Source organism: Stegastes partitus, unplaced genomic scaffold (genome assembly GCF_000690725.1).
Source record: "Stegastes partitus isolate 25-593 unplaced genomic scaffold, Stegastes_partitus-1.0.2 Scaffold19, whole genome shotgun sequence".
NCBI classification, from domain to species: Eukaryota; Metazoa; Chordata; class Actinopteri; family Pomacentridae; genus Stegastes; species Stegastes partitus.
The window spans coordinates 1,235,751-1,255,987 of record NW_007577750.1 but is presented as its reverse complement, the minus strand read 5'-3'; the positions used below and the strand labels follow the sequence as shown (position 1 = coordinate 1,255,987).

At 41.2% G+C, this 20,237-nt stretch overlaps 1 protein-coding gene across 1 annotated transcript in view; it reads right to left on the bottom strand.

Moving 5' to 3' along the window:
- The window catches only part of acsf3 (acyl-CoA synthetase family member 3), a 71,598-nt gene that overhangs the window by 46,819 nt on the left and 4,542 nt on the right, over positions 1–20,237 (bottom strand). The window contains exons 3-5 of the mRNA XM_008292921.1: positions 17,551–17,706; positions 13,896–14,050; positions 11,128–11,273 (exon numbers count right to left, since the gene is read on the bottom strand). Coding sequence (XP_008291143.1) covers positions 11,128–11,273; positions 13,896–14,050; positions 17,551–17,706 — 457 coding nt within the window. The remainder of the gene's footprint in view (positions 1–11,127; positions 11,274–13,895; positions 14,051–17,550; positions 17,707–20,237) is intronic.

Sequence of the window (20,237 nt, the reverse complement as noted above, 5' to 3'; positions counted from 1 at the left end):
GACGGGTTTATTTTATTTTTTAAAGGTTGTAATGTTTTTAAATGCTGTAATGTTTTTAAATGCTTTGTTGTTTTTAACTGCTTTGTTGTTTTTAAATGTTGTAAAGCACTTTGCGATTGTTGTTGTTGCACATGGAAAGTGCTATATAAATAAAATTTGATTGATTGATTGATATTGAAATGGATATAGACTTTATTAACTAGTGATGTTTACGTTTGTCGACGAGGTCTTCTTCATGTAGTATCTTTATCGTCACACACACACACAGGTCTGGTCGGGATAAATCTGCAAACGGATCATCTGGAGGGTAAATACAGCAAACATTGTCAGTTAACTTGGGTCGCCAGTTAAACTAGAACGTGTTTCTGTCTCACCGTCGGACTGACACCACATACTATCACAAGTTAATCTGGTCAGACTGTCGCACTCCACTGCGGCTCAGCGATGTTTCCACAAAACCGGGTGAAGCTCTCTTCAAACCGTGTGTTTTACTTGTAGGCTGAACAGCCTTGACTCAAAACAGAGTACAAGCGATAAGTGGAACCAGTGTTAAAGCTGACAGCAAGAACATTTTGCAAGAGTTTATAGACGTTTGTGTTTTTTGAACAGGCGTCTCCACAGTCACCTACAATCTATATTGTTGCTGTAACAGCTGCCTCGCTGACTGCATATCGCCAGTTGATCTGATCGCCAGTTGATCTGGAACAAGTTTGCAGAATCCCCGTAGCAGTGTTCACGGCTCGCCGGGTGAAAATCAGCAGTCCGCTGACAAACAATCCAAGGTCCCGAGAAAAACGCAGGTCAGATCTGCGCCAGGTAACTCCTGGTCCAAACGCACCTCTGTCTTTTGAGTTCAAAGTCCAATTGGGCCGCGACCACGCTCCCGCGCCCGTAGCGCTACCCGTTAGCTTTAGCGGTTAGCTTGAACCATCTTACACAGAATCTCCGTTTTTATCAACATATGAAAAACACGTCTGTGCATATGCGGTTCCCACTACACACTAGCACGGACTTGAGTAAGATTAACTAATAAACTTGGACCTTACATCATTTGTTTAGCTTCTACAATCCTTCTCCGCTTACTCGCCTCTGTTGTTTTTTTCTCCCACTTACATCCATCGTATCTCCCTTTAACTCGGCCCCTCCACAGTCTCTTCCTTATCCCCAACCAATCCCCACACAGCAAAAAAAAACTTGACCTTCAACCCCGGACCAATAAACATCTAACTGGAAACTAAAGGAGTCGTCTGTGTTTTCTTTTCCTCTTTCTATAAATGTAATTATTTAGATCACCCTTCCCACTCTATCCAATTCACAGTTTATTTAGCTATGTAGATAACCATCTTGCTACATGAAACGTTTACTTGAATTCACCATTTCAATGTCTTAGCTAACTCAATTATGTTCGGCTACACAACCTAACCAGTTTAGTTAAATGCCCTCTTTTCACCAGGGTTACATGTATAAAGCTCAGGCTGTCTGAATCTGTGTTATTTAAACTGTGTTCTGTCCACTGCAGTTTCAGGGAGAAAATGTTCAGCCATGACATTGACTACTTATTTTCCTCATGATGTGTCTTCTGGCATATAAAAACAAAACAAAACACATGGACAAACTTGATTTTGCGCAACTGAAATGTTGTGTATTTAACAAAACAAACCAAAAAAAGCCTGATTATTATTTCTACTGTCAAACATCTGATTAGGAACGTTGCCACATTTCTAAGTATCCAAAATTAATATTGTGAGTCGACAGTAATGTTCGCAATCATACTAAAGTGGCCAAACTATAAAAATAAAACCCAGTAAAAGAAGAGATTACAAAACCCAAACAAAGAAAGATCAATTGCTCAGCCTCTCTTTCTATTGTCCTCTGATTGGGGTGAAGCGGTGTGGCCTGGGTAATCTTTGACTTCTTCATCCCACTGAGCAAAAAGCTGCCATCTACAAAAAAACAAAAACAGCCTCTTCTTCCGCAATGACAAAGTCTCTAAAATCCATTTACAGTTCAATACCTGGAATCTCTCTGTCCTTCTATGCCCTCCTCTACCATCATTTTTTTTCCCTCTTTCACATCAGCAGCTTGAGAAATTTTGAAGACTTGTGCAATTCTGGTCTCGATGATTCAACAAGATTGAGTGCTATTTTGAAGAGCATGGGCAGGTTATAACAGCTACATGATGGTTGGGGAAAGGTCTATGTGTAGCAGAGAAGGAATGGAAAAGGTCCAAAAAGGATTGTTCCACAGTTGTTCTTCCATGAAGTTATTAAAGGACTGCTTCGACACTGTATCTGTATGTATTGCCTACGAAATGACAAAACAAGAGGCTGAAAAGTAGGACAAAAAAAAAAAAAGACTCAAAAAGATGAAAGGGGCAGCAGAGATGATAATGAGTTGGAAAGAACCAGTATGAACTAATCTCACATGTTTACGTCGCAGCAAGGGCAATATGACCTAGAAACACGCACTGCTGTTAATGTGGTATGCTCCAAAACTGTATGCTACACAATAAAATCAGGCCAGTTAGATGCCCTAAATATGGCAGAAAATTACTAAGAAAATTGCCGTCAATAAGGTGCATTAGGAGCAGAGCTGTCTCCNGGGGGGGGGCAGAAAGAAAAGAAAGTAGGAGAGAAGAAGAGAGAGGGTGACTCCACTCCACTGCGCTTCTGAGAGTGTTTCCTGCAGTTGCTATTGATCCATTTTAACCTACTTAAAGACAAGACAGGAACACACTGACTCAAACAGGCATGAGCTCATGCCTGCGTATGCTCATGCCTGCGTACGTACACAAAACACGCACACATCTTCCACAAGTGCTACAGGGGAAACATCAATAGCACCGTAGACCTCTTGCAGCCATTCTTAATAATCACCTGAGAGGAATCAAACACAGCCTGCTCAGCTTTTGCCAAACATTCCCCAACAAACAAACACAACAATACCCCAACAAAACAGCAGACAGAGGATTACCCAATCCACTTGCAAGCTAATTAGTCTTTACCTGTAAGAGGAAGTGTTGGCTGGGGAACAGGAAAGGTAGGAGATGATTCAAAGGAAGAGGTAGGGGGGAGGATAGGAGAAGACAGGAGAAGAAAGCAACCACTACTTGTTTGACCTCATTTCCAGACCTTGCCTTTGTTTCTGCATGTGTGAGGGCGGTGTAGTTGGGATCATGGGGTTTTGCCTGACATCACACCAGAGACAACTGCCTCTGATTAACACAACACGAGGAGCTGAAGTGAGCAGTCAAAGTGGCGAGCGAGGTAGAAGAATATCGGAGATGTTTGGAAGATGCGTGACAAAGAAGAAGAAAGTTACTCAATGTGTGGCGACATCAGTAGCTTTGTTTCTTTGGTCAAGAGCATAAAGTAAAACAGACTCAATCACACAAGGTGCTATTACAGCTGTGACATCTCATTTGCTGCTTTAAACCACTTTTGTCATTTGAATCTGCTGAAAAGTACAAACAGGTGACAAATTAACGGAAAAACCTGAACCCTTGACCCTACAGTGAGGTGACCAGGTGATTCTGTATTGCTGTAGTTGAATTTTGGTAGAATGGATTGGGTCCATTTGTCTCCTTAGAGCAGGGGTCGGCAACCCATGGCTCCGGAGCCACATGCGGCTCTTTCATTGCTCTGCTGCGGCTCTGGAAAATAAATGACTATTTTTTGCCCAGCACTGATTTTATTGAAGTTTCACATTGCTTTTAACGATACAAACAAAAAATACTCTCACATTAAGGAAAACATCAAGGGCAGCTAAATTATTGTCTAGTGTTCAAATCACCCTTACTTGCATACCAAGACTTTGTAACATCAGTCAGTGAAGAACAGAGTATATGACCTGTAAATATAGTAACTATATCGATTGAGAGAGAAAAACAAACAAACAAAACAAAAAAATTAACAATAACAACAAAAGTTTCTCTATTGTAACATGGAAAAGCTTGAAATATTTTCATGTTTATGCAAGGTTTTCAATTTCAAAAAATACATTTCACACAGGATAAAGGGTTCCAGTAATAAAAGAAGAGAAATTAATTTAGGAAGCTGCAGAGGGCCACTGATAGCTATGCCTCGACCTCCTCATTCACCACATTAGTTAAATGCACATTCTGCAGATATTGCATAAAAGGACCCCAGATGTTTTGGAAGTATGGTAGTTTGCCCTTTATAATATAAGTAATTTTCTCCATAGGTAGAGTTGTGGACATTTCCTTAAACCAGATAATGAGTTTTGGTTTACTGGTCTTCCTCCATGAGAGTGCTATGATTCTTTTTGCTAGCAGTAAACATAGATCCAGGGCAGTGATGATTTTCCTAGACATATGATGCGCGTGAGGATATCAACCTAAAATAAACAATTTAGGATCAAGAGCTAGTTTTATACCTAGTATGATCTCCAATACTTGTTTAATCTCACCCCAGAACCGTTGGACTTTATTACATTCCCAGACACAATGAAAAAACGTCCCCCTCTCCTCTCTACACCTGAAGCATAATTCTGGGATAGCTCCATTATATTTATTGAGTTTTTCTGGTGTCACATATGTCCTCATTAACCAGTTATATTGCAGCACCTTAAGCTGAGTATTGGTCGTTTTTGTTTGTGCTTTAGCACACACTTCTTCCCATTCCTCTGAGGGCAGATCCTCCTGTAGATCCTCCCTCCAGCCATTAAGTTTTTGTAAAGAGGACTCAGAGGAACTTTCCGCTAACATATTATATAATTTGGAGATGATTCCCTTTCCACAACAGTCATTTTTAATTTCTTTTTCCAAGGTGGACAACGGGGAGATCAGCAAACGCTGATTCTGGGATGACCTTAAAAAGTTTCTCAGCTGTAAAAATTAAAAATGATGTTTGCATGGAATATCATACTTGCCAATCAGCTCCTCAAGTGTCCTCAGGGTCTCATTGTCTGGCCCCATTAGGTCCCCTATTGTTTGCAAACCTTTCCCAGCCCAGTTCCTAAAACCTGGGTCTAATCGGCCTGGAGGGGAAAAAAAGGTTACCCCATATTGGGCTGAAGCGTGAGAGGGAGGTGGATTCACCCAAATATTTCTTAACCTGATACCAGATTATAATCATATTTTCGACTATAGGATTTTTTGTCTTCTTTTTCAACATTTGGAGTTTTGCTGAGTATAGGTACTGAGTGAGAGGGAGAGGGACTGAGCCGTTTTCAATATTCATCCAAAGTGGGGGGGATTTATCTGTAAAATAAAACATCATAGTCCTCAATTGAGCTGCCCAATAGTACCACAGTGGATTGGGGCATCTGAGGCCTCCTCTATCATATGGTAGGTACAAGAGGGACAAACGTAACCTGGGTCGTCTATTATTCCACAAAAATTGTACAGTTTCTTTTACTGTGAGAAAAAAGTAAGGTGGCAATGGGATGTTTTGAAACAGATAAAGAAGCTTGGGCATTACGTGTGCTATAGGCACATTGATTTTTGCTATAAGCGATAAGGGCAAGGAGTTCCATCTGTCTATAGAGGAAGTGACTGATTTTACCATGGGAGTGTAGTTAACCCCTACAATGTCTCTTATACATGGCACTATCTTTATCCCCAGATATGTAAAACATTCTACCATTTTGAATGGGAAAGAGTTTTCGGCACTGTTTCTTTCTTCTGATTTAAGTAACATTAATGAAGACTTATCTTTGTTTACTTTATATCCTGATATCCTTCCAAATGATTTTTATTAAATCTATCAAGGCTGGGATAGAATTTTCCAGTTTTTCTATGAATAAAATGACATCATCTGCAAACAAAGCAATTCTGTGTTCCTGCTGGCCTACGAACACACCCTTTATGCTATTATGCTATTATCAATTGCTAGAATAAATAATAAGGGGGATAAAGGGCACCCCTGTCTACATCCACAATTAATTTTAAATGGTTTAGATATAACTCCGTTTGTTAATATTTCAGCATACGGTTCATTGTATAAAAGTTTAACCCACTGACAGAAATTTTCCCCACAGCGTTTTAAAATTTAAATAAATATGGCCATTCAACTCTATCAAAGGCCTTTTCAGCATCCAATGAAAGTAGAGCAGTGTCTGGTTTTTCTTCCTGTTGATGAAGAATATCCAACACTCGTCTTACATCATGAAATCCCTGTCTACCTAAAATAAATCCGTTCTGATCGCAGGAAATTATGTCAGGTAATATTTTCACCAATCTTTGGGCCAAAATTTTACATAGTATCTTTAAATCCACATTAAGCAGACTTATTGGTCTTAAGTTTTCACATTTATTGCAGGGTTTACCGGGTTTGGGCAGTAGGGTTATCAGCGCTCCTCGTAATGAGACAGGGAGGATTCCATTTTCAAATGATTCTGAGAACATACTGAAAAGAGGGGACAGTAATTTAGTTTTAAACTTTTGATAAATTTCTATCGGCAGCCCATCTGGGCCTGGGGCTGTACCCGTTTTCAATTTATCTATTGCTGAAGATATTTCCTCCTTAGTTATAGCCGCACCAAGATCTGTGTTTGTAATCTCTGAAATGTTGGGTATTCGGAGGGTATCTAAGAAGATGTTTCGCACTTGTTCTGTATGTGTTGCATCTGAGCTATATAATTTTTCAAAAAAGATCTTAAAAGTTTCATTAATTCCAAGAGGGTCAACAGTAACTTGCCCATCATTTTTTTCACCAGAGGTAATATTGTTCTCGTTTTGTAACTGTCGAAGGCGCCAAGCTAGTAATTTCCCAGATTTCTCCCCTTGATCATAAAATGTTTGCTTTAGACGCAAAAGATTTGAGGCTGCTTTAGAGGCAGAAAATTCGTTATACTGTGTTCTTAATAATAAGAGTTTTTGATGGACTTCTGGATGTACAGTTTGGTAATATTCCCTCTCGAGCGTTTCGATTTCTGCTTCCAACTTTTTTGTTTTCTGATAAGTTTGTTTTGTTTTATAGCTTGTAAAACTAATTATCTGACCTCTTATATAAGCCTTAAATGCTTCCCATCTGGAACAGGATGACGTTTCATCTTTATTGATTTAAAAAAAAAAAAGATGATTTGGTTATCTATGGAGGATATAAATTCTGAGTCATTTTTGTTTAAATCTCCACCTAGGGGGATCTCTTCTAAATTTCAAATCTTCATATATTAATGAAATTGGCACATGGTCAGATATTAAAATGCTGTCATAATGACAATCCTTTATTTTGTATCTTAGCTCAAAAATAATCGATACGGAGGTATGATTTATACGTGGCTGAGTAGCAGGAATATTTTAAGTGATTTGGATTCATATCCCTCCAGATATCCACCAGATTGAGTTCCTTCATGAAGTACTGAATAGTTTGTCTACTTTCGGAGTGAGAGTCATCAATACCTGAAGTTCAATCCAATTCTAGATTCAATGTGAAGTTAAAGTCCCCTACCATAATATAGCTACTAGACAGAGATGACATTGTGAGAAAAAGATTATGAAAAAACTTTGGGTCATCATTGTTTGGAGCATAAACATTTATCAGGTTTATTTTCTCTGTAATAAGTGTGCCCTGCAGGATAATGTACCTCCCAGCCTTGTCTTGAATAACCTTTGTCACATGAAATGGTATGGATTTATGAATCAACACCATAACACCTCTCGCCTAAGAGGTGAAAGGTGCTGAGTATATGCTACCCTGCCACCTCCTCTTAATCTTTGCCTCTTGACTAGATAACAGGTGAGTTTCCTGAAGCAACAACATGTCAGGTTGTAGGGATTTTAGTCTAGTCATTACTTTTTTTTATTTTTTTCAATTTTTGTAGCCCTCTGCAGTTCCAAGAAGATAACTTAATTCTTAATCCACCAAACATAGTTTACAACAATGCATGTGCTTCCCATTAACTTTGAGTTATTTATAGAAAGAGAAACTAAAAATATCTGGACATTAAGAACGACATCCATGACAACAAAAATGAACCTATGTAACCCCTTGACTTTAAAACTTCACCCACTTCCCTCCCCCAATAGCTACTGGCACCTGTCTAACAGCTAAAGGACGTTCCACACACTAGTGAGGACCAACCGACTGTGCCTGAACACTTTACCTCTTACCCTGCCCCGCTACATAAACAAGAAACTTATCAATGAGCACTTTGAGAAACTTAGGCTATAAACGGTAACATTGGCTGTGAGCCTACGGGTCAATGTGCAATCAGATGTTATAAGAAAATATATATGCACTTTTTTTTTTTTGTGAAGGAAAACTAACAAGCTCAGTGATCGTCCATCCACATCCATATACAGCAATATGACAGTGATGACATTATCTCACCCCTGTCCGCTTTCTGACTTCAGGGCCCTTATGAAGTTCTCAGCTTCACCTGGCTGGTTAAAGATGCGAGACTAACCGTTGTGTGTTACCAGCAGCCTTGCGGGAGGAATCATGCCGTATTGGATCCCCATGGAGCGAAGCTGTTGTCTCACGGCATCAAACTCTTTCTGTTTTTTGTACACGCCGGTTGTGACGTCCTTGTAAAATCTCACCGGGCGGTTCTTGTAGAGAATCTGTCCCTTTGCTCTGGCGGCTCTTATCACAGTCATTTTGTCCTTGTAATTTAGGAACTTCATGACAACAGTCCTTGAGGCGTCGGTGTTTGCCGTATTCTTCTGACCGACCCGATGAGCTCTCTCCAGGGTCGGAGCGGTGCGTAAGGGTGCCAAGTTCAAAGCCTCCGGTAGCCAGTTTTCCAAGAAAGCACATGCGTCCTCTCACTCCGTGCCTTTGGGCAGGTTAACCAGCCTCAGGCTAGATTGTCGCGATCTAGTCTCCAGATCCAGCACTTTTTCTTCGAGAACTTTATTTTTACGTTCAAGAGTCTGAACCTTCGTCTGCAGATTGGCGATGCCATCCTCCACTGCAAATATCCGGACCTCCGCCTCAGTGATCCGCTGGACGCACTCATTGACATCCTTCCTCACATTCTCAATTGCGGATAAAATACCATCCGATTTGGAGGAAAAGTCTGATTTCAGGTTTGCAATCGCAGCCAATATTGCGTCTGAACCTCCGACTGTCTCTCCCCTCTCAGTCTGCTTGTTAGCTTCCTCTGCCATTGTTTCGCACGTGCTTGGGTTAGCCTCGCTATCCCAAAGCTCGTGACTATAGGTGAGGGTTGGGACGTCCTGATCCGCCGGTCCACCTCACCCTCCATTTTCCCATCACTTGTGAACAAGATCCCAAGATACTTAAACTCCCTTGCTTGAGGAGGCAACTCCCCTTCCACACAAAGGTGGCAATCCACCAGTTTCCGGCAGAGGATCATAGCCTCGGACTTGGAGGTACTGATCCGTATCCCTGCCGCTTTGCACTCAACTGCAAACCTCTCCAGTGCGTGCTGAAGGTCACGTTCTGATGAAGCCAGCAGTATCACATTGTCTGCAAAAAGCAGAGATGCAATCCTGAGGTCCCCAAACCAGCCACCCTCCTCACCCTGGCTGCGCCTTGAGATCCTGTCCATGAAGACCACAAACAGGATCGGGGATAAGGGGCAGCCCTGGTGGAGTCCAACACACACTGGAAATGTGTCTGACGTATTGCCGAGAATGAGGACACAGTTTGCACTTTGGTTTTACAGGGACTGAATGGCTCGTAGCAGCAAGCCTGATACTCCATATCAGTGCACCCCATGGAGTCCCTCAGGGAACATGGTCATAGGCCTTCTCCAGATCCACAAAGCACACGTGGCTATCCACTGGCTATCCGAATGGCTATCCGAATTCCCATGCCCCCCTCAGCAGCTGTGCAAGGGTGAAGAGCTGGTCAGTGGACCACGACCAGGACGAAATCCGCATTGCGACCGAAAGTCCTTCTCCATAGCCTCCCCAAACTCCTCCCACACTCGAGTTTTAGCTTCCACGACCACAGCAGCTGCAATCCTTTTGGCAAGCCTATACCTGCCTGCTGCTTCAGGAGAGCCCTGAGCCAGCCAGGCCTGAAGAGTCTCCTTCTTCAGCCTGACGGTTTCTCTCACCGCTGGTGTCCACCGGCTGGTTTTGGGGTTGCCGCCACGACAGGCACCAGTGACCTTCTGGCCACAGCTCTTAACAGCTGCTTCTGCAATGGAGGCTTTGAACACGGCCCACTCTGACTCCATGTCCCCAACCTCCTCCGGGATGCAGGAGAAACTCTTCTGGAGGTGAGAATTGAAAACCTCACGGACAGGTTTTCAGACGTTGCCAGTTCACCCTCCCTACATGTTTGGGTTTACCAGGTCTGTCCGGCAGTCCTCCCCGCCATCGGATCCAACTCACCACCAGGTGGTGATCAGTTGACAGCTCTGCTTATTTCACCTGAGTGTCCAAAACATACGGCCGCAGATCTGATGATACGACTACGAAGTCGATCATGGCCTTTTGTCCATGCCAACTACATGTTTTGTTAAATTACTACACAGCAACAGCAGACAGAAAAGGTAATGTTGATGTGTATTTTTTCTCTCCCACAGCCTGCATCTTTCAGACTACAGCCACAGTCACATAGGCTGCCTTTACCAGTGGAGAGATGCTTGCCAACCAATCCAAACTCTCACTACATCAGTAAAACTACAACTGAATGCTGCCCTAATGACACTGTCTTTGGACTGGCGGTGCTGTATTTTCGTCATTTGAAAGTCTTTGTGAACAAGACAGACACACACATTACCAGTATGCTGTGTTCATTACCTGGATAAGTACGATAAATTCACACAAAACGCATATTCCTTTCCATAATTTACCTTTACTGTTGTCTGCAACAATTATGAGCCCTGAGCATGAAAATGTTTTCAAGTTTGAGTTATTGCCGATGATCGGATGTCAAACCTGTCTATAAAAAAAAAAACATTTTGTTCTGGCTTCACTTCCTGCCGTTGATCCAGCAGCTGGCGTGTAACCTCACCACAGTCTGCTTGGAAGAGGACCAACACCTGCTCTCTTTGTGGGGTTAGTGTTCCGACACCTGAGGTCGTGTGACTTTATTGTTATCCACCAGAGTGAAGGAGTCAAAATAAAAAACCCTTAAAATTAGCTGTTGAAAGTGTGACCTTAGTTCACCTTTATCCTTACTTTACTTGTACAGTATATGCACGTGGGTACCTAAGTGTATAAAGTTAGTCAAACCTAAGTACCTGGGACACGTGAGCCCTTGAGGGGGTTGGACATGGCCATGCCGATCTCAGTCATGCCATAGCGTTCCAGCAGTGTATGGCCTGTAATCTCCTCCCAGCGCTGCAGAGTGGGCAAAGGGAGAGCAGCCGAGCCAGAGACCATCAACCTGAGGAGAGAGGGCCGGATGTGAGGGAAACACTCCCAATAAAAAAATTACACACTCCTAAGTTGTATCATGCATAAAAACATTAATGAAACATGTCTGATTATTATAACTGTTATTTTTTTTGTGACGGCTTACACATCTACAGTGTCCTGTGGTGCATTCACACGTACTGTATGTATGTGATTTGTTAGAGTAGGAGACTCTGTCGTCATCTCTAAAACTATTTTTTTTTTGACAAAAAAAAACAAATATATACAGAATGCAGCATGGTAGAAAATAGTGGCAGTCAACAAAATAGAAAAATGCAGACACCAAACATAAAGACAAAAATAAACAACACTAAGGAGTGAAAGTTGTGCTGCAAATGTGTCTAATGTGTTATTACACTGCCAGAACAATATCAAAGGTCAATAAAATGTTTAAGAATTGTGAATTGCTATTCTGACATATTTACATACATATACAAAAGCGAAGTTAAGGAAGCCATATTATGCACATTTAAAGGTGTACAATTTTATTATTTGAGTCTTCTTAAATGCTTAACTGAATAAAAAACATTTTCTTTTTTTAGACACCATATATTACTGAAGCACCTCTTTTCACCCTCTGTCTGAAATTCTGCATTTTGAAAAGTCAGGTGTGCTCTGATTGGTCAGTTGCCTGACAAAAGCAAGGCAACACTGGTTACAGACATAGACTGTATGTATTATACAGTCTATGCTTACAGAGAGCTACAATCTATGACTATACGGAAGTAGCTCTTGCAGAAGCAGCTCCAGCAAGTAAAAATCATGGCAGACTGCAAGGAAATGGCTCATTTTTTGTTTGAGGGCCAATCTAGCCGCTATGCTGACGTGCAACTGTGTTTCATGGTGACACTGACAAGTTACGGAAGAAAAGCCTGGACTTCAAATGAGGTGTTTCAGGCAGGTGAGAAGCAGTGTTTTCTGTGAGATTGGAACTTCTGTGGCAAAAATAGATAAATAAATAAATAAAATGCTATAACACACTAAAGACAGCAAATAAATTCAAAAGGATCTTTAAAGGAAAAGCAACACAAGTGTCTAAGACCACAGGCTTTAAAGAAGAGCTTTAAACCTCACTGGTACTGATTCTACTGAAGGTACAAATGTTATCCTTCTAAAAGATGTTCCCCTATTCATTGTTTTGATCGTGGAGGTGGAGAGCGCTGTCTCACACTCGCTTCAAAATCTCCCTTTGGTGTTCCGTTGGGTTCAGATCTGGTGACTGTTCGTGCTCCTGTCACAGACCCCCAATTCCACCACCTTTTGTTCATTGTTCTCTTACCTCCTGTCATTAATTAGCAACTGTATACTAACTAACCACTATTCACTACAGTATTTACATACAGGACCTCTCTACCCTCTGACTTACCCTATAAAAGGTGTAATACTGCAAATGTTCTTGGTCGGTTCACCATCACAGACTCATGCTCTGTGTTGGTAAGCCCACCGTATACCGGAATACTAATAAACACCCCACTACAGCAAACTTCACATGAGGACCATGAGTAAAATTTCTTCAACAGAGTTAAATAAGTAGCTAATACTATGGCTAAGCATTTTTACCTTGAAGCTGCAGTGTACTATTGACAGTCTCAAACACATGATTCAGACTTTTGGGTGTTTCATGTCAAACAAATCTTTCAAATTGTAGGGTGGCAAATGGTAAATTGTCTGCACGAATATAGTGCTTTTCTACCCTGGTGGTACTCAGAGCGCTTTACAATGTTTTCTCATACACACATTCATACACCAATGGCGACAGAGCTGCCATGCAAGGACAACCACCCTACCACCTGAGCCAAAGCTGCCCGAGTGGTACCTGATGTATCATTACTTGTCTTCAGAATCAGTTTACGGATCAAACATGTTGAATTATTTGGTTCAGTTACTTTAACATTAAGACATACCATTGTGTAGCGTAGAGTAGTTTTACTACTGGTGTGCACAACCTGCAGTGATGGGGAAGGGGGGGTGGCTGAAACAGAGGCATGGACTATGTAGATCAGCGCATTTTAGAGGAAGCAACAGTGGAGAGTTACATCTAAGCTATTTTAAGGCATGAAAGGTTTTTTTTCATGGACAAAAAACTTTCTAAATAAATAATTTTCATACAGAAAGATGAGTTTTTATGGATTTAATCAATAACCACAGAAGTGTTTAGCTTTAAAAGCCAAAGGGCAATGTTTAAGCTGTAGTCCACAGTTAACTAAATGACTCCATGACAACATTATACCTCCTGTTTACATCCCCTTCAGCTTCCAAATTAGGAGGGATCAAACACGATTTTCTCCAGTTGACATAATGATTTGTAAAATGCATTGTTATGATTTTTCCTCATGTGCACTTTAATTAAGCTCTAAATATCCCTTTGAAATGGAGGTTGAAGGGGTATTTAGTAAAAGCACCATGCACTAACCCTAACCCTGCATTAAACCTTTTAGTGTTCAGGTCTTTTGTGCTTTGTAAAGAAACATTGTAATTAGTTTTCTTCAAGTAATTATTAAACATTTCCCAGCAATTTGTTGCATACACAAACATGTATCCATTAACATCTATTGGAGAGCAAGCTGTTAGCCATTGATCCTACAACCCTTACCTGATCCTTTCTTTGCAGACTGCTTTGACAAAGTCCTTCACATGAGGCTGTGTGAAGTGCTGGTCATAGTGCTGGATCAGCTTAGAGTAAATAGTTGGCACGGCCATGAACACATTAACCATCGGAGCCTTGGAGCTCAACAGCATCTCCCACACCTTGGGGGGAGAGGAAGGGGGAGAAAGAGAGGGAGATAAGCACAAAATATAACTGAAAAGGAGAGAGATAAGGGAAGGCGAAAAGAAAGGCAGTGTATTAAATGAAGGGGGTATAGCAAACCAATATATTACATCCAGATTTATGCCATTAGTTTACGTAACAGAAAAAAGTGACATTTTTTTTAATGTAATGTCAACACAACGCCAAAAAAAAAAAAAGTCAAGCAAAAAAAAGTCGGAGGAAAACAGTCGGCTGCTGTAGGCAGAGCAGCAGCGCTGGCCAGTTAAACGACCTTCTGTACAGCTACTTTTGACAAATGTGCTTTTTGACGAAAGAGCTGCTTGTGTCCTCCACTTCATCAAGCGGGCTGCTTCAAACACACAGGGGCATTAATGGACATAAACATGCGTCGTGAACTACATACATGTATAAAACATGTTGAATATCACATAAACTCCACTTGTTCAAGGACAAAGCCATTTTACACACTCCGCCCCGCCCACTCCACCTCATCGCTTACACACACAGTCTGGGTACATTGCAGTAGACGATGGGTGGATGGGACAACAGCATGAATTAAGTGAAGGTGAACAACAGCTTCTCTAAGTCCCGTCCCCCCCTCCTGAGGAGACAAAATGCTCCTCCCCAGCTGTCTCCCCTCTCCGTCTACTTATCCTCACTTCTTCTTCCTCTTCTTTCATTCTACCTCCATTTTCCAAGTGCTTCTTTTTCATTTTCTACTTTCATCTCTGACCCCACATCTTCCCTTCATCTTTCTTCCTTCCCCTACCCTCCTCTCCCTATCTCACATTCACTTACCTTCTCTCTCCATTTCATAATTTCCTGCTTCGCTGCCTCTGCAGTCTCTCTCTCTCTCTTACACACACACACACACACACACACACACACAGCAAGACACATATTCGCACACAGAAAAATGCAGTGTCTCCCATCATCACTCTCACCCATAGTAACACCACATCCTTCTTAATGTGCCGACAATTTCTAGACTCTTCCTTCCACTTCTCCTTTGTGTGACCTCATCACACACTCACCTGATCTATTATCTGTTTAATTATCTCCCTCTCACCTCCTCTGCTTCTAATAAACAAACAGAACTGAAATATATAGACAAATAAAACTAACATGATTAAGGTGTGCTAACAGTCGAATCAGATATCCATCCCATCTCTCACCATATCATTACGAGTTGATCTACAAAAAAAATCTGCGTCTCACCTGCACACATACTAAATAAAACTTTGTGCAGAGTGTAGGATTATTAACCGACTGTGCCCTGACCATTCTGGATGGTGTCTATCAAGTGCAGTGGAGCGCTTCCACCAAGTCCACTCTGGAGGGGAGAGGAAGGCAATTTATGTCCGTCAAAGAGCTGGCCTCCACCTCGGGGACAGGATGTGGTGAGAACCCAGAGCCACAGCCTGCATCCCAAACAACTCCACGAGCTGCTCAGCCCTGCACTCAACACGGGATGCCGATACAATTGCCGATTCTTCCCGAGGAGGACTGGTTGTTGAATGTCAATGTGCCAGCAGTCCTGATCAAGGAAAAGTGTCAGGTATCGAAAGTTGCCTTTGATGTAAGTCAGAATTTGAGTACAGGTTACTTATTCTTTCAATAGATGGTATATTTTGTTATTTAAATTCATTTCTATTTTCATTTGTGGGGTTTATTCAGGAAGGTTTTACTACTGTGACTTGTGCAACAGCAAAATTTTGACAAAAAAGAAAAAAGAAGTACTGAGATTTTGTACCAGCACTTCTGTCAAAACAAAATTGTAAACTATCTATAGCCAATAGTGATGAGCATCAGCATTCTAACAAGCTCATAATGAGAAATGCTTGCTTGTTTGCATTTAGCAGGTGTAAAATTGATCTTCTCTGGTGCATTAGCATAAAAACATTTGTAATTTTGCACTCAACATAAAGTATAGCTTTAATTGATCAGAATGTAAGATATTTTGCAGGAATTCTGTCATGAACCAAAGTAGGAGAGAAACTTTTGAACTGATGATGGTACTAGCTGAAAAGTCTGTAGTACAATTAATTCTGAGAGGGAGATTAAAGCAGAAAATTCCATAGAAATCATCTAATAGTCACTGAGATGTGTCTATTTGTACCAGAATGTAGGCTGATCGTAAGAAAGATCAGACTACAGTAGAAAGTGTGGCTGTCATCCTTAGAGCCAAAAACTGTCAAAATGCTTCATCCTCCGAAGTCCTGTCCAACCTCAACAACTAATTACTTTGCAGATATCAATTTGACTTTGAATAATATGAGCAGACACATGGAAGTGTTTCCAAGTAGCACCCCCATCAACTGACCACCTAATAAAATGCCTCTGTCTGTAAGAATACAATAAACTGATGCCTTGTCCCTCCCTCTTAAGGCATATCTCAACATATTACATTTGAATAGTTGCTGTGATGAAGCAGTCAATAGGGATTGAAATAAACAAACTAAATCAGACCAGTGCTTCGTGAAACCCAGGAAGAGTATCTGCTTCCATCAGTTTGCAACAGCACACTTGAAATAGACTTATATGCAATTTACTGGTTAACAATCCTTGCACTGAAAATTTTTGTCACGATCTCCAGGCAAAATCAGAGGAAAATCAATGCCGGCCTCTGCTGCCTAGGCTACCCTTCAGAGATCTTAGGGGATAGAAGAGACAGATTATCGATCACTTCATCAATGTACTGTAACTTCAGGAGGAGGAGAATAAAGGCTTTTTTTCTGACGGTGAGAGAAGGGGTTTTGTGATTTGGTCACAAGGTCAGGGATAACAGATGAATACAGATAGCTAAAAAAAAAAAGGGGGAGCAATACCTATGTGGACGGACACATATGTCCTTTAAGGACCTTTCTTTTTCATCTACTGTCACTGACATTAAGTTGTAGGGTCCCTGATGTACAAACAAAAACACACACACACACACACACACACACTGGAAAACATGTGCATCTACACTCCTGCAAAGCCACACCTAGATACACACACTTATCACCCCATCTTCCCCTCCCTTCTCAGGGCCAAACAAGCACTATCATCCCTCAATGTCAGCTCATCGATTGATCTGCTGCTTAAGCCCTTGCCGTAAGTCGGCATTGGTCAGATACAAAGCCACACAGGGCAATTCATCACTGAGCCCCAAACACTTAGTTTGACAGTCAGAGAGGGAGGAAGAGGAGAAGGAAGAGAGGCAGAAAGACGGCAGAGTAGATGAAGAGAGGACAGAAAAAAAAGAGCAAGGGGAAGGGGAAACACTGATAGAGAAAGAGGGATTGATGTGGAAAGAGTCGAGGGTCTTTTTCAACCCAGCAGGACGTTGTCCGTACAAGACCTAAATCTGAAATACTTCTTAGCCTCACTGTCAAGCTCGCCAGTTGCCTCCCGAGCCTCGGAGCTGTCAAAGATTTTGTTCAAGTGTGTTCATGAATGGTAAACTGTGTTGAGAGACAGAGCAGAAGAAAGAGACCTTCTGAGGCTGGAATTCAGGGAGCATGATGCAGGTGGCGCCCACCCAGAGAGGGCACAGCAGTTTGTTGACGATGCCATGCACATGGTGGAGCGGCAAGGTGTGGAGGATGACATCCTCTCTGGACCACGCCCACTCCGAAACCAGACACTGGACCTGAGTGGGAGGAGAGGGAGGGAAGGGACAGGGGGAGGGGAGACAGAAGAGGAGTGTCAGCATGATATTGTCTTTAAAATAAATCATCTCAATCAGCATCCACTGCTGCAGACATTTGTTACTGTGATCTCCTTTGAGCTGTTGTTTGGTGCACCAAATAGCAGAATTGATTTTTGTGACTTATTTGAATTCTTCACCACTGTAGCAGCGCACCCTGAAAGCCAAAGAGAGCTGATCAACAGCAGCAGGGTTTAAATGAAAGGCTTTATGTAAAGTTGTCTGTAGGGTATTTTTGTCTTACTGATTATAACGCGGGCTCTCATGGCTGAACAGAGCAGACTCTGATGCTCTTGACCTCGAGAAGAGTGAACTCATAGGATTGTGTGACAGTAATGGCTTTATTAAAAAAATGAATTTTACTCTGTGTTGTGTTGTGATGCAAGGCACTTCCTAATGTTTTTGTGCACATTTCCCACCTAACCTGCTCTATTCACACATCAATTACTAATAATTTCCTGCTTTTACAAGAGTGATGTCTGACAATGACCAGAGACCCCTGTCAACACAGAATATGATTGCAGTTGGAGAGAATAATAACTCAAAATCATTTTAATCTACCGGAAGTGCACTCAACTGAGGCACTTGTTGGTGAAGGAATTTGTATGAGCCTCTTCAACTTTCACTCTGTGTGACGTGCAAACTGAGCATGGATAATATTTAGTATAAAACAACACTAAAATCAAATCCTTTATGTGTTGAAACATGGTTTGCTGCACAGACTTAGTGTATCTCAGCGTGAAGTCACATCATCATATGTTTTAATGATAAGTCACAGACATGAGAGAAAAAATTCCCACGTAACCAAATAAAATCAGTTAAAAATGCAACATTGAAAGTGGTTTCATAGCATTATCTCCCTCTGAATTTTATCTGTGTGTTTCTTATTTAGAGTGTTTTACTAACAATAAATATTGCATCATACAAAACTATAAGCACAGGATAGAAAAGTGTTTGACGATCTATCTCACATGGAAATCAAGGCTTCAGTTGTTTAAGTAAGGATTAAAAGTTAAGTTCTTCTAGACAAAGCAAGTCACATTAATTTTATTTATAACACTCAAATTCACAAATTCAAGACAAGGAAAAACACTTCTAATCTTCCAATTGATCTTCATTTGGTTGACAAAATTAAATGTGATGATGACGGAGGGCCTGGAAAGGACTGGACATCATCTTTTGCACCCTTGTACAATTATTATTATTATTGTAAATTGGCTAACTCTCCCTGTTTAAACAATTTAATGCTTTTCTCTGTGAATGCGACACGACAGAGAAACATAAAGCCAGACTATTCAACTCCAGTTCAGTTAAACTGCTTCTCATTCGGTTGCTCTTCTGCCCACTGCATCTTTGTACAAGCAAAACTTTAAACACATGGTTTTATATGTAAATGCATAATCATTGAACAAATCACAATGCAGTGACACATTTGCAGAAGAACACATGCACACAGAGATAAGACCTCATTTTAATGTTTCTAAGAGTCCGTATTTGAATAACACAGACCACTAACTCATTTTGCTATAATTATGTTTGGGGATTGGTATATGTCACTATATCCAACTGTCAAAATAAAAACTACTTAAAGTGGAAGACAGGGATCCGATGGTCATCTTAGATCCAACACCTTTGGATAAATTTGGAACTGGGAGATTTATTTTCCTTTCAAGTTTGTCTCAAGTCTTCACTCACATTAACCTGACAGTAGAGCTTTCCAGGAACTCTGACAACCTGATGTTGTTGCCTTCCAGGAAAACAGACAGACTCACTTATCATTCACTCACTCACTTCCCTGGTCCAACCAGAGACAAATGAAGCTCTGACTCTTTTCAGACTGATTTAATTTTCCACACTGTTGGACATGTAGGTCAATTTCACTTAGAAATATACATGGAAATCTTCAGGTGATCTTTAATGGCATAAATTAGTGATTACTCAGGAAGCTCAACTGGAACAAAAGAGGAATGATGTTAATCAGGCAGTCAAATATGCATGTGGGGGTGTCTAAGCACGTCTTGCACTAAAACACACGCATACACTTATGTATGTGTTTATATTTGTTAGTTTTGTGGCACTCTGGATATTCACCTCTAAATCTCTGTCTAGTCACCTCCAAATCTCTGTCTACACTGCATGGACCCTGTAGACAGACTTACTAGGACATAAAGACTTGTGATCTTTGGCAATGTAATCAACCTAAAGTGAGATATTTAAGCTAGCTGTCAATTTTTGAACAGAGACACTGCAAAGTATTTGATTACATGACTGGTGGTTTTACACAATTTACTCCCCAAAATACAGACATTAATATTTAATTGAAAATGATGTAATATCCATCCATCCATTATCTATACACCGCTTAATCCTCATTAGGGTCGCGGGGGGGCTGGAGCCTATCCCAGCCGACTTAGGGTCACCTTTTTATTAGCTTTAGTGACCTGCCTGAAAGCCTATTACTGTGTTGGCATCGT